The sequence below is a fragment of the Mytilus trossulus genome, chromosome 6, assembly GCF_036588685.1.
Source record: "Mytilus trossulus isolate FHL-02 chromosome 6, PNRI_Mtr1.1.1.hap1, whole genome shotgun sequence".
Lineage (NCBI taxonomy): Eukaryota > Metazoa > Mollusca > Bivalvia > Mytilida > Mytilidae > Mytilus > Mytilus trossulus.
In genome coordinates, this window is record NC_086378.1 from 36,529,682 (window position 1) to 36,545,242 (window position 15,561).

The 15,561-nt window shown below is 31.9% G+C and overlaps 2 protein-coding genes across 2 annotated transcripts; one reads left to right on the forward strand and one right to left on the reverse strand.

Moving 5' to 3' along the window:
• Positions 1-654: 654 nt before the first annotated feature.
• Positions 655-9,975, reverse strand: LOC134721256 (phospholipase A2 group XV-like). The gene is made up of 6 exons (XM_063584102.1): positions 9,832-9,975; positions 7,014-7,170; positions 5,793-5,911; positions 5,089-5,187; positions 4,172-4,399; positions 655-1,249 (listed from the first exon to the last, which is right to left on the reverse strand). The coding sequence occupies exons 1-6, from the start codon at positions 9,905-9,907 to the stop codon at positions 735-737; spliced, it is 1,194 nt and encodes a 397-aa protein (XP_063440172.1). The 5' UTR covers positions 9,908-9,975; the 3' UTR covers positions 655-734.
• A 1,867-nt stretch (positions 9,976-11,842) lies between these two features.
• On the forward strand, positions 11,843-14,788 carry LOC134723403 (apolipoprotein D-like). Its single transcript, XM_063587017.1, has 4 exons — positions 11,843-11,981; positions 12,522-12,649; positions 13,456-13,541; positions 14,473-14,788. Exons 1-4 carry the CDS (start codon positions 11,871-11,873, stop codon positions 14,694-14,696), a joined length of 549 nt encoding a protein of 182 aa, XP_063443087.1. The 5' UTR covers positions 11,843-11,870; the 3' UTR covers positions 14,697-14,788.
• Positions 14,789-15,561: the final 773 nt, after the last annotated feature.

The window sequence follows — 15,561 nt, forward strand, 5'->3', positions numbered from 1 at the left end:
TAGCAACATATCCCATGCTTTGAAACAATTTAAAATTTTTAAAATTTACATTCTCATACAATAAAATAGTACAAACACACTGGTTATTAGACTAGTTGAGTCGTCATTTGATCTCAAGTTACTCAAATCCATTTTTATTTACAGAAAATTAGTGGAATCTCACAATCTGTGTACATATAAAGTGGCATTTCTATTTTTTTAACTACATGTGTACGAATATTCTTCTGAAAAGAGTAAAAGATAGTTCTTGTCCAACCATTCTTGATTACTTTTTAGTATTTCCACAAAATAAGACAAAATTCAGCAGTGTAAAATGAAATAAGCAAATAAATTTTAGAGTAGTTTTGATAAATTGATCAGATCTAGACTTTTAAAATCATTTTTCCTATATCCTATGGAATGTTATGGAATGATACATGTATTTACACAACTAAAACCTTAGAATACCACTGAAACATTAGCTCTAATTAATTCATATGGTTGGTTGGGAATTTAGGTCAACTGTTCGTCTACACTTGTAGTATCCCTGATGAGGTTGTCAAATTTGTTTAATAAAATCAGCTTGGATTTCTGTTATGTTATTCTTAGGCCTGCTATATTTCCTGGCAAATATTGGACAGAGGGGGCTAACCTCTCAACCCCTACCCCCCCCCCCCCCCCAAAAAAAAAATATTGCATCCACAAATTAATGATTATTCAGCAACTGACACAAATCAACCCTAACCATTCAAACATCAACTTGTCAAGGTTTTCTTTAAATAAGCTAAAACATCCTTATTCTCAAGAATCTCCATATGCTCGGCTCCTTTGACAGGAACGTGATAAATTTTCTGGGGTTGTTTCCCTTGCCAGTGTAAACATCCCTTCAGACTACGAATATTAACTGTACCATCGCCATCGTCTGTTCTGACATTTGGTTGTGAATCAGGCCACATATTGCCTGTATACACAAGAGTACCTGGAGTTGGAATGCCGTATCCATGGACACAGTGAACCTCCACACCAGGGGGCGTCAGCGATCTGATAAGATTGACAGTGTCTTGTCTCATATACCACCCATCCATGAAATTAATATCCATAAAGAATTGTTTGTAATCATTGACTGTATAATTCCTCCCAGGGCGTTCAATTAGGACTTCATCCTTACCCCAAAACATATCTGACGGCATCAGCCAAGCAGAGCTAGGCATAGATCGCTGTTGGACTCTGGCATTTAAAGCTTTTACAAACGCTACACCAAGATTATCACCTGAAATGAACCAGTTTATTCACATATTATTTTTTTTGTTGATGATGCTCACCTTGAACATGCTGAACAAAGGTTACACACAAGTTATTGCCTGCAGTCAACCAACTGAAACACATATTACATTTTAACCCAGATTGTTACCTGTAATGCAACTCATTGACACATCTTTGTATTGGTGATGCTGTGTGGGGATTGTAACTTCTATAATATTTTTTTTATCTAACTTGGTTTTAAGCAAAAATACTAAAAGTTGGATGTATAATATGAAACAAAACCAGATGCTCCGCAGGGCGTAGCTTTATACGACCGCAGAGGTTGAACCCTGAACGGTTGGGGCAAGTATGGACACAACATTCAAGCTGGATTCCGCTCTAAATTTGGATTGTGATTAAATAGTTGACACAGCATAGGTTTCTGACACAGAATGAATGTATTCAAATGAACTTAAAATTTTTGTTTTCTCTTAGAGCAATTCACTATGCTGTTGAATATTAATCCTGTAAAAAAAACTGCTTGTTATCACTGAATGGTAAAGATTATTTAAATTTATCAGTTGGTAGTAAAAAGTGAATATACATTGTATATTGTATATAACAAAGATTTAAGTTGATTCTGGACAAAGAAAGATAACTCCAATTAAAAAAAATTCTTGCAGATATTTCTTGCTTACTATACTGGACAAAGAAAGATAACTCTTAATTAAAAAAAAATTTGCTATTTCACAATATTGTGAAATTAGATATTTCTTGCCATTGCACAATACTGTGCAATTGAAAAGACTTGCTATTGCACAATACTTAATATAATAATTTTAGATCCTGATTTGGACCAACTTGAAAACTGGGCCCATAATCAAAAATCTAAGTACATGTTTAGATTCAGCATATCAAAGAGGCCCAAGAATTTAATTTTTGTTAAAATCAAACTTAGTTTAATTTTGGACCCTTTGCACTTTAATTTAGACCAATTTTAAAACTGGACCAAAAATTAAGAATCTACATACACAGTTAGATTTGGCATATCAAAGAACCCCAATTATTCAATTTTTGATGAAATCAAACAATGTTTAATTTTGGACCTCAATTTGGGCCAACTTGAAAACTGGGCCAATAATCAAAAATCTAAGTACATATTTAGATTCAGCATATCAAAGAACCCCAAGGTTTCAATTTTTGTTAAAATCAAACTAAGTTTAATTTTGGACCCTTTGGACCTTAATGTAGACCAATTTGAAAACAGACCAAATATTAAGAATCTACATTCACAGTTAGATTCAGCATATTAAAGAACCCCAATTATTCAATTTTGATGAAATCAAACAAAGTTTAATTTTGGACCCTTTGGGCCCCTTTTTCCTTAACTGTTGGGACCAAAACTCCCAAAATCAATACCAACCTTCCTTTTATAGTCATAAACCTTGTGTTTATATTTCATAGATTTCTATTTACTTATACTAACGCTATGGTGCGAAAACCAAGAAAAATGCTTATTTGGGTCCCTTTTTGGCCCCTAATTCCTAAACTGTTGGGACCGAAACTCCCAAAATCAATACCAACCTTCCTTTTGTGGTCATAAACATTGTGTTTAAATTTCATTGATTTCTATTTACTTTAACTAAAGTTATTGTGCGAAAAACCAAGAATAATGCTTATTTGGGCCCTTTTTTGGCCCCTAATTCCTAAACTGTTGAAACCAAAACTCCCAAAATCAATCCCAACCTTTCTTTTGTGGTCATAAACCTTGTGTCAAAATTTCATAGATTTCTATTAACTTAAACTAAAGTTATAGTGCGAAAACCAAGAAAATGCTTATTTGGGCCCTTTTTGGCCCCTAATTCCTAAAATGTTGGGACCAAAACTCCCAAAATCAATACCAGCCTTCCTTTTGTTGTCATAAACCTTATGTTAAAATTTCATAGATTTCTATTCACTTTTACTAAAGTTACAGTGCGAAAACTAAAAGTATTCGGACGACGACGACGACGACGACGACGACGACGACGCCAACGTGATAGCAATATACGACGAAATTTTTTTCAAAATTTGCGGTCGTATAAAAATATAAATCCCGTAATTATGGTTACGAATTCTTACAATTATGTAAGAAACAAATTTTGAACTTCTGAAAAAGAAGTTCTGACTGTTGTTTGTTTATTGTACACTTTTCACATAGATATAGTAAGTACAAGAATTTTTTGCCTTTGGTATATAATTGATATTTTTTACTTTGGTATATAAATTTCTGGAATTAAGGGGAAATAATTAAGCTAGATCCTAGTTATACATGTTATAGGTCAATCAGTTTTAAAAAAACACCTTGTTAATTTAACTTTTTTGTTCATAAACAATCAAAATCTTTGTACATAATATTTAAAAAAAAAATTTCAATGCAATCATAAATGTTTTTATTGTAAGGTCATTACCCTTACACTACAAGTTTATTGTTTTGTATCATTTCATTTTTCATTTGGGCATATATAAAGCCAAATCTTTCGTTAAAAGATTAATTTTAAAGAGAAATTTTAGGACAAATTACCGAGGCTGGTTATCACTTTGTTCTTCCAGCATTTGATTAAAAAATAAATATTAGTGTTCTTACTATCTACCCTTAAGGTGGTACCTAACACTACAGGGAGATAGCTCTTTAAAGTCAGCTAAAGGTTTTAATTACATTGTGTTGTAAAGGTATTATTAAGCTTCTCAATGATCAAAATTGGTGTTTGTCAAACTACTATATAACCAGTGTAATTTTTCTGACAAAACGGTTGGTTCAAAATTCTTTATTTTTTTATAATTTTTGTTAAAGGGTCAAAGTGATTACTTTGACAAAATTTTATGAAAATTAAACAAGCCAAATTAATCTTAGTGAAAGTGTTGGGTACCACCTTAAGTATATAAACCCTCTAACAAATATATTTCTTACCTGAAGCAAAGAGTCTTAGTGGTTTAACAGATCCTCCCCATACACCAGCTAATGATATAAATGACTGAATAAATTTATCTTTCCAGGACTGTGGCTGGTGGTTAAGGAAGTACAGTGTAGTAGGGTTCCCCATGCTGTGGCCTAGCAGGATTACTTTTGTATTGTTGTTTAGAGCATATGTTTCCTCAACTAATGTTACCAAATTCTGGTAAAAATCAGCATATTCATCTGGAAAAAGTGAAAGGTTCTGTTTATAATATGCATTCAAATCATATTCATTCAAATAATAACAATTTCATACAATAAATTTTGTTTTTACTTAGAGCACCACCATTCAACTGAGAATAAATATCTTTTTAGTAAATTGTTCATGTTCTATGGGAGATAACTCTTTTTTTTGCTGATTGAATGATATTGCCATTTTATTATTTCTGTCCTATTCTGATGTGTCAGAATGTTTTAAAGTACAACGATGTGCATAAAAAAACAATCAAATCAATAGCACTGATCAAATTTATACAAAACAATTTATATAAGGGTTGGCAACTTCCGTTTACTTCTATCTCCTACATGGGGAAATTTAAAAAAAACTTTTTTAAATCTTGCTTATATTGTACACGATGACTGATGCTAAGGTAAATAGTTTAATACTACATATGACCATGAATATATATGAGTATTTCAATCAATCAACATGTACTACAGCCATGGTAGTCTGCTAATTTCTGCGTAAAATACTTTAAAATTCAGAAACTATCGCGATGTTTATATCAATATGGATAATACAACCGGGTGAGTTTTGCAATAACTAATCTCATACTTTTGTCGATCTTTTTTGATGAAATTGCATTGACAACTACAAAATGCACACAACAATAATGGCTTTGTGAAAACTCTAATGAAGTGTTAACACTTACTAGGGGCCTTCCTGAAGTCATATGGAGCACCTCTCACTGATACGTTTCTCTCATATCCCCACTTTACCATGGCATTAACTATTGGCGAAAAGTAAGATGCTGGAAAGAATAAAAACAAAAATTCTAATAAACATTTTAATGCCATTTTATTTCATCAAAGTCCTTTTTATATGTACCCCATTTAATTCAACAATACATACATTCTAATAGGCCTTATTTTTTAGGATTTTCTGCAATTTGTATATGTTTACCCCCCTTTTCCTTTCTCTAAAATGTAAATTGTCAGTGCATGTTAAGGTGTCTTTGGTTTTCAATTGTACAAATGTACTCATTACTTTTTCATTGTTTAAAAATCATGATGAACATTTAAACCAAGACCAAATCTGTTGTGCAAATTACAGGATCATCCTGTCTAAATTACTGGTCTGATACACCTAAACCCAAAACTGGTAAGAAAACTAAATAGAACTGATCATTACCTGTCTGACATATTTATTATTAGACTGTTGGTTTTCCCATTTAAATGGTTTTACACTAGTAATTTTGGGGCCCTTTATAGCTTGTTGTTCGGTGTGAGCCAAGGCTCCATGTTGAAGGCCATACATTGACCTATAATGGTTTACTTTTTTTTTAAATTGTTATTTGGATGGAAAGTTGTCTCATTGGCACTCACACCACATCTTCCTATATCTACTTGTACTTACTAGGACTTATATGGGAAGGATCAAGCCACTCTACCGTCCTTGTATCTCCCCATCCTGGTATCTTTGTTTCTACACCTGGTGGATTATGGGTAATATGTTTCTCTCTATCATATATTACTCTGAAAAAAGGAGCAGAATAATTTGAATCCCTAAAGGATATTAATGACCGATAACAGGAATATAAAAATTTATACATGTATTATATGATGTATTACACATATTTTCTCTAATTCGTACTTGATTTTTTCCTTTTCCTCACCTGTTAACCATATGTTTCTAATCAACACTTTTTTTTAAATTATCTCAGTTATTTTATATCAGACTTGATGCAGTGGTTGAATCTAAGTGGTTGAATCTATATATATATTCATATCAATTTATGACTTAAATGTATCAAACTTGAAAATGGACACTTATGTATCAATTTTGATTTTGAAAACTTTACTGCATCTAACCAGTGTTGAGCATGTCAACCTCATTCCTATTAACATGATTAATCCATCCATTCGAAACTGACTTTTATAGTTTTTCTTATGTTGTGCTGTTACACCAATATTCAAGAATAGAAAGGATTGAGAGCTCCTTATGTTGTGCTGTTACACCATTATTCAAGGTTGGGAAGGGTTGAGTACTCACAACCAACTTCAATCCTACCTTATTTTTTATATATCTGTCTCATGTCAAGAGCCAGTTATTCTGACAGTGGTTGCCATTGGTTAATGTATTTCATATTTGATTTGGTAAAGTGTGTTGTTATAAATAAAGTCAACAGTTTCTAATTTAAATTGTTTCACAATTTCATGTCAGGGCATTTTGTAGCTTTCTACATGTATACTGTTATAAACGAAAATGGTGACTACCAGTACCAGTACAGTAGCTATAAAATAATGAACATGTTATTGTACAATGTATTCTTTTTAACAATGACCAAATTGGTTATTTGCAACTACATGTCTTAAATAACCAAGTTTTTATTCTAGTATTTGGCCTTAAAATGATTGTAAACATAATAAAAAATCATTTTCAGGATGAGGGACAGGAAAACATGTTTTTTCCTGTTGTTTTTAGTTTACATTATTTTACATAGTACAAAATGTATGACAAATTCTTAAATTTTTAAACATACATGTAAGTTTATAGTGGCTGATGTTTACATGTGCCTATAGAAAATGAATTACCGTAGCTTAAAATTCAGAAATCAAAATAAATCTTCTGACTTACCTCATGTTATCAGTGAAGCAATCTATTACAAAGGGAGCTAACTCTTCAAGATTTAGCCATAAACTAAAGTAGTAATCTGTATGGAGAACACACCAAGAATGAGGAGCAGTTGTCTTGTTTAGTTTTGCTACAAATTCACTTCCACCATCTCCAGGTACTGAAAAATATTCATTTAATGAGTTAAAAATTAAAAGAACATTTTGTCTGTGTACTTTCCAGCCCAACCTAGGGGTTCAAATTAACCTTTGGTCCTGGAAGGTCCAGGACCTTTGACACTCCAAAGTGAAAGGTCCACAACCTAAATTCCGGGTCCTAAGTATACTTTAACTTGAAATATTTCATAACTCAGTAAATTACAAAATTAATGTGCTTTTGGTGTTAGGTAAACTTGTGTCATTGTCATGATCAGTGTCACTGGTGTATAGACTTTGGTTATAAAGATGTACGACATGTTTGATAATATACATGTACAATGTACATGTATGTTATTGTCTTGTATATTATCATGATTATGATTTCAATTCTTTTTTTTTTTTTGATTGGTGAGGATGTCACCGTACATGTATATATATATCAGCAACTGAGCGTTCACTCCCATTCATTGATTAACATTTGAAACCTACATGTACATGAATCTCATATTTGAACCCGATTTTAAGTATTTGTGTTGAATTATCTTTAATAATGTTTCAGTTAGTGTATAGCTACATGTTCATGTATACAATAAAGGTGATAAGTTTTTGTTAATACATATGGATTCAGTTATAAAATGTTCATTTTTGGCAACCTTTAAATTAGCGTCAAATTGGTTAAATTTTACTGTAATCCATCAAACTTTATCCTTATTGTGTATTGTCAGAGGTCTCTAATAATTATCAATACCATTATTTTGGGAAATTATTGAGATCCTGGAATTCTGAATTCAAATTTGGATGTCATGATTTAAATTTCTTTAAATTCGGGACCTCAGGATTTCATGTATTTAAGCCCAGGATTTCGGGATCAGGACCACCACTAGTTAGTGTTGTTCCGATGATCGGAATAAGTCGGAAATCAGTTGGTTGGGACTGGCGATGTCGATAATCGATTGGGATTTTGTTCAATCGATTGTCGTTAAAGTTTCCGGACTTTGAGCTTGTCAACTTCCGGTCCGTTTACTGTTTGCATTTCATATGCGCAGTCAAACAACATTAACAAAAAATATCAGTCGATGACAGTAACAATGTCAAACATCCTATAATTAAAGAAATAACTAATTTCCTTCTTGATAAATGTGACAAAAAGCATTTACAGATTGATGGAATGGTATTTAAGATTAATAACTTTGTATGAAATACTTTCTTTCAATACCGGTACTTGTTACTTGAGAGCATACAAATAATTCTGAATTTGGACAAATTAATTCCTTGCTTCATTAAAATGTGTTGCAAGTTGCCTTTTATTAATGTGTTATCCATTTGTAGCGTCAAAAACGTCATATTCCTTTCCAGATTGCTTGCCAAACATTGTTTACTTTTGTAAATTTTCCGAATTTGTCCGCCATTTATAAAAATTTGAGAATCATGAATCGGATACGGTTCAACTATGTAAAAATTCCGCATTCTTGCAATTATAAGTTCAGACGCACAAATGACACAATTGAAAGAAAATAATGATTACAAAAGTAATAAAAGCGTTCTACACGAATTAACAGACATTGGCTTAATACCCATGTTTACCTGTAAAATGCAAATGCATTGTTTTATTTTTTTCTGTTAATTTTAAATTTCTAAAAGTTAAAAAAAACTTTATATATCTTTTCCTAATTTGAAGCATTCAAATGTTCATTCAGCTATGTAATTGATTTTTTTTTGTGAGTTTCACCATTGAAATTTAGAAATGTTAGTGTCACTGTTGGTAATTAATGTTGTAATTATGAGATAAAATATGTTCAACATGAATCTTGATTCTTATTAATTCATTGTTTTAACTGCTAAATAGATAATTATCAAAGGTACCAGAATTACAATTTAGTAGTAAGTACGCCAGAATATGAAATGGAAACAAAAGATCAACTATGAATATATAAACTCTGCAATGATAATGAATACACACATTAGACAAGTACAATGAGACTAAATGCATGATTTCCTTTAAAAAAAGAGGACAAGGTGTTATGATCAGATTATAACCGATAGTCAGTTGGTTGCTGTCAACGGATTGTAATAGATAATCAGTTGGTAATTTCAACCGATTATCCAACACTACCACTAGTCCAAATAATTGTGACGTCTGGCAAGGCTATTTTATTTTTTCTTGGACGCCTTCCTACTACTTGCCTTGCCAGACGTCATAATTAATTGGACTAGACCACCACTACCCTAGTCCTATAACATATGACCTCGGAGGCTTTATCATGTTTATTCACTATTTACATTTGCTGTTCTGATATTTTCTTTTTACTATCAATGTGCCACCCGAGACAAAAAATAAAAAATGAAAATATCAGCATGAAAACGTTAAATAGTGAATATATAATGCGAAGTCATATATTATAGGACTACCACTACCCCTACCCCCCTTTTTTAATATAGTTCGTCAAAACCAGTTGATAAATGAAAGTATCAGAACATTTTATCGTCATGCAATAAAAATTACCGTAAACGACATTATGCAAGAATTTTTACCGTTATTCGTCATGAGGGTACACTTTATTTACGACCCGTCAAGGATAGTCGATAGAAAAAAGTGCTTGTGCACCTGACATGTGCATTTGATATTTGTATTTTTCGTCATTTGTTCGATTAACTGGAAACTTTATAACTAAGATGTACATTACCTAATATCACAGGATTCAGGATTTTACATTCACAATAAAAAAATAAGAACAAAAACGTAAATATCAAACGAAACATGTTTGATAAAAATCGTAAATTCAAGTCGTTAAGTAAGATGTATATAAATACAGAACTCTACTTCCGGTTGGAATAATATCCGGAAAGGAAACTTGTGACACGTCAAGTCACATCTTTTCTAAAGCGGGCCTTAGCGCCGTTAGCGGTCATTATTAATGGATAGTAAAATTTGGTATTTTCTCTGGGTCGTTTAAATCACTCGAAACTAGTTGAGACATGCACAGAAGTGATAGATATGTATTATAGATATAGAAAATTGAATATTTTAATAAAAAAAAAAAAATAAAAAAAAATCTGTATTGAATATTTTAATAAAAAAAAAAAAAATAAAAAAAAATCTGTATCATAGACCCAAGCGCCTGTGAAATCATGGCTTTACAATTTTAACATTTCAGTTAAATTTTAGAGGGTTTCCATCTTTAAAAATGAAAGTGGTCGCATTTGCGTTCATTCTTGATATTGAAATGTAAGTTGTATTTGATGATAATACATAACAAATATAACGGTTGAGGATGAAAACGGATAAGGACAAAAACATCTGAAAAGTTACCTATTTTTTGACATATTTGATAGATTTTTCATATCTAAGCTTGAATCGTAGCGTATTCAATGGCTAAATCAGTTAAAATCTTTCACATAAACAAATCAATCAACTGAAATAGACTTAACTTGAAAAGTGTCCAAAACCCATCGTCAGATGAACATGAAATTTGAGTCTGCAAAATAGGCCCCTACCGGAACTACTCCTTTGCGAATAAAAATCTTTTTAATGTTTATTCAAAGCCATTCCTTAATTAGTTCAATTGGGAATGTCGGATTTTGGTTACATTTTTTAAATTCAAATAAAAGTGAGTCTTTATTATATAATGTTTATAAAGTTAACAAGCAGTTAGATGATGGACTTGTCGTCTCAAAAGTTAAAAAGCTACTATCTGAATTTCACTCATGTCTTGGAAAATCAAAGAACATTTTTTTTGTACTTTTCTATAAAAAGGATTACTTTTAGCCCTCGCAAAGAAGCGCAATGAAAATTACATTATATTTTGGAAAAGTTGTCTCTTTAATGATGATAATTCAATAAATGTAAATGAACTAAGAACCTACAGAACATTTAAAGTAAAGTACTAACTTGAAAAGTACCTTTTATTCACGGAATTTAGATAAAAATGCTACATACAATTATACCAAAATAAGAATAAGTAATAGTATGCTGGCTGTTGGACCGCGGTAGATACAACAAAACACCCTAGGCGAATATAATATGTCCTTTACATGTTACGTTTTTCCCTCACGGAAGCTGCGACTTGCTCTGTGGCTAAAGTTCTAACAAGAGGTCTAGTAGTTAGAGTCACTACATACGGAGAAATGTATGAATTAATATATGTGAAGACACTAATGCAATAGCACTTTCATTTATAAAGATTTGATATTTGATATTTGACTTAAAAAGCAACGCATTATTCAGTGATCTAAATTGTATACTGCAGCTGGGGGAATTGAAACTATGATGTTGCATATGACAATTGATTGATTGTTGGTTGCTCAACTTCCAGTGTGTCGCATGACATAGAGCAATTACTAGGTGGCTCATTGGTATCTTTATATTTTTGCACCCCATTATTTTCTATTCTTTATATTTTTTTAAACTATTTTTCTCTATTCTTTATATTTTTTTTGAACTATGCTCTTTTCTGATAATCCCATCAATAGCCAACTTTACAGGTCCTGGATTAAGGACAAATGAAAACGTTTGACACCACGAGTTCAACTTGCTAGGTCACTCAAGTTCAATCATTTAAAAACCAAACTTTACAGTTAGCGACAGCAGAATGTTTCCTCCCATTTCTGATAAGAAAGATTTCATAAACAAACTTATATAACTGTCCATGCCTCTGTCCACGTGAGGTGATAAGACGCTTCTATAAAACAAAGTTTCTGACAATGAGTGCTTTAAATCATCAAAATGTGGTACATCGTATTAGTAGCAGCGGTAGTTACTGTTGCGAAAGCACAGGTCTTTGGGGCTCTTGGATGTCCAACAGTAAAGCCACAGGCTAGTTTCGATCTCCAAAAAGTAAGTTTTCTTTTATTTACAGAAAATGCTTCAATTTTACTAGTGTAGAAGGCTTGGCATTGAAATATATAATTCTTTTATTTTATACATTTTGTATGCGCCTGTATCATTGTTTCGTTACTGTTTACTTTTTTATTTGTTCAAAATAACTAATTAAACAAGTTATAGATTCCCGATGCTGCAAAGATCTATGTAAGATTCCATGTAGTATTTGAACTAGAAGTTTTTGTTTGGATTTTGTGGTCCGTGATAACCAATGAGTCAGCTATCCACCAAAGCCGAAATGAACTTTATTGCATGTTTTGATCATCGTTCGGCTGCATTGTGACACACATTTCTTAAGGATATTTTCGAAATTTTTGTTATATATGTTAGAATGCAAATCATAAATGCGCCTTTCGTCGTTATTAATTCAAAATTAAGATGTAAACGTCCCAAGCCAATTTGAACCCTGCTTGCAACAAAGTCGGCGGTCAAATAAGGATTAGCATTTATCATTTATATATTACATAAACGTAATTAACATTTTTTTATTTACAGTATCTTGGTGATTGGTATGAGATATACAAATTCAAAGCTAATTTTGAAAATGGACAAAAATGTGCTCATGCCAACTATCTGTTGAAAGACGATGGACACATTAGAGTGAACAACTCTGGAAAAACTGCGTAAGTATGATATTTTTTCAAACTAAATTTTTAAGATTTAAGATTCAGGACTTTTCTTGCATTCACTCATAATACACACAAATGACATGCGAAACAAGATGACACGCAATAACGTATATGAAACTTCCAGACATATTTCACAAATGATACATGATAGTGAAGTCTAGGCCATGTGTTTTTGGACAGTACAGTTATCACCTAAAAAGCATATGGACCGCGGCGAAGTTGAGGTCCACATATTTTTAGGACATGTGCGACAGATAAACCGATAAAAATTACAGAGAAGTGTCAGACATAAATTACATTGTTACCAATCATATGTTATATGAAAACTATAATAGTTGAGAATGAAAACGGGGAATGTGCGAAAGAGACACTGACAAACCGACAGAAAAGCAGAAAACAACACAAGGCCACCAATGGCTCTTCAAAATAGCTACCGGTAGTCGGGCTTAAGCTGGCCAATAAAACATATAATATATATTGGTTCAGCAAATATCATGTCGGTACGTCACACATAACCCCGAAACTTAATGATTGAACCTAAATTAAAAAAAAACACACACAAGACTAACAAAGGTCATCTTCGTTAGCCAAGTGTTACGACCAAGTTCCCTCGTAAACCTTGGCTAAAGAAGTGACAAAGGCAAGAGGTTCCCGACTTGGGACATTCGCAAACATGTTTTGTGAGTTTTAATACTCCTTCTTCATCTAGCCGATTTAAGCGATAAGTATTATATAAGATGAAAACACACTTATATCTCGTCATCAAACAGTTTATTATTTCATAACTTTTATTTTTATAGTGATGGTAAAATGGTACAAGCATTAGGAGACCTATATATGCCAGACTCAACTAAGCCATCAAGTCTGAAAGTTAAATTTGCCAGCGGTAAGTAGCTAATCTGTTTTAGTGCCACTTCTTTCGTTTACAAACTCAATATTCCTCATTTTTTAAAACCAAATAACACTTTTTATATTGGCATGCTCGTTTGGTTTTGACACTTTTTATATTGGCATGCTCGTTTGGTTTTGACACTTTTTATATTGGCATGCTCATTTGGTTTTGACACTTTTTATATTGGCATGCTCGTTTGGTTTTGACACTTTTTATATTGGCATGCTCGTTTGGTTTTGACACTTTTTATATTGGCATGCTCGTTTGGTTTTGACACTTTTTATATTGGCATGCTCGTTTGGTTTTGACACTTTTTATATTGGCATGCTCGTTTGGTTTTGACACTTTTTATATTGGCATGCTCGTTTGGTTTTGACACTTTTTATATTGGCATGCTCGTTTGGTTTTGACACTTTTTATATTGGCATGCTCATTTGGTTTTGACACTTTTTATATTGGCATGCTCGTTTGGTTTTGACACTTTTTATATTGGCATGCTCATTTGGTTTTGACACTTTTTATATTGGCATGCTCGTTTGGTTTTGACACTTTTTATATTGGCATGCTCGTTTGGTTTTGACACTTTTTATATTGGCATGCTCGTTTGGTTTTGACTAAGAAGAAAAAAGCCTTAAGATTCCTTCATTGGAAATAATATTCATTCAGATATTCATAAAAGCCAAAGACAAAATTTTAAGAAAACAAAAGCTCCATGTCATAATCATATTAGGTAATCTGTGGAATTGAAAAACAATAATATCTTATTTTCGGAATATTCTCAAATTTGTATCAGTGAGATTTTGTTTGTATTATTTATGGTTGTTGAGGGTTTTACTATCATTTATGGTTTAGTTTAGCTTTGTATTGTTTATCTATTCATTATATTTTTATTGTGTTTTTTTTTTACATTTCGTTTTGTTTTCAGCTGCTCCATATGGAAATTATGTAGTTATTGATACAGATTACACCAACTACACTCTCATATACTCATGTACCAGTATTTTGGGAATCAGTCATTTTGAATTTGCATGGATTCTGGGAAGGCAGAGGACAATGGATCAAGCACTTGTAGACAGACTTTTTGCAGAACTAAAAAGTTATAATGTAAATGTTGGACATTTTATGAAGGAAGATCAAACTGGATGTTAACTAAAAACTATGTGATATTTGTATTATTGTTTTAAAATTTTGCATTTGTTATGTTATATTTGTTTTTTTCTATTGAATAATAAAAAAATAATGAGAAGCACATGTTTCTGTTTCTACTATACTTGATATGATTAATGGCATGAAACTATTACAAGGTATGAAAGAATGAATTTTGAATGCAATTTTTACGACAAATTTCCGACGGTTGTTGAAAAAAAAACCCAACAACCTGAAACTGTAAAATTGAAAGATGAAGTAGATTAATAAAATCCAAAGACCTGCATAATATAAAAATAAGACGATGTGGTATGGTTGCTAACGAGACAACTCTCCACCAGAGACCAAATGACTTGGAAGTTAAAACAACAATAGGTCAACGTATACGGCTTTGAGTAATGACCAAACACCATTACCCATAAGACCATTTATCACACATGCATGTGGTAACATCAAACTAGTTCATGTATAATAGGTGTTTTATAATTGAATAGTGTTCTTAAAATTTGCATTGCCTCCATGTCGATAATTTTAAGATAACTGTATTGAATTTGAAGCTTTAAGGTAGATCACAAGTATATATTTTTTGAGACAGAATTTTTTTATAATTTGCCAAAATGAAGATTTTACTATGCTCTTTTCAAAAATTTAATAAAAAGTATGGGTCACCGTGCTATTTTTCAAGCTATGAGTCGTTGAAAATTGCAAAAATTTGGTTAGTTTGTTCATGAAAAAACACATTAGTGTGCATAAAAAAAATTATGAGATAGAGTTTTGAAATAAATTGTGAGAAGAAAGGTTTCATAATATGTTTTAAGAAAATAAAAAAAAACAGGGTGTCACCGAACTTGTTTTCTTACTTCAAGTA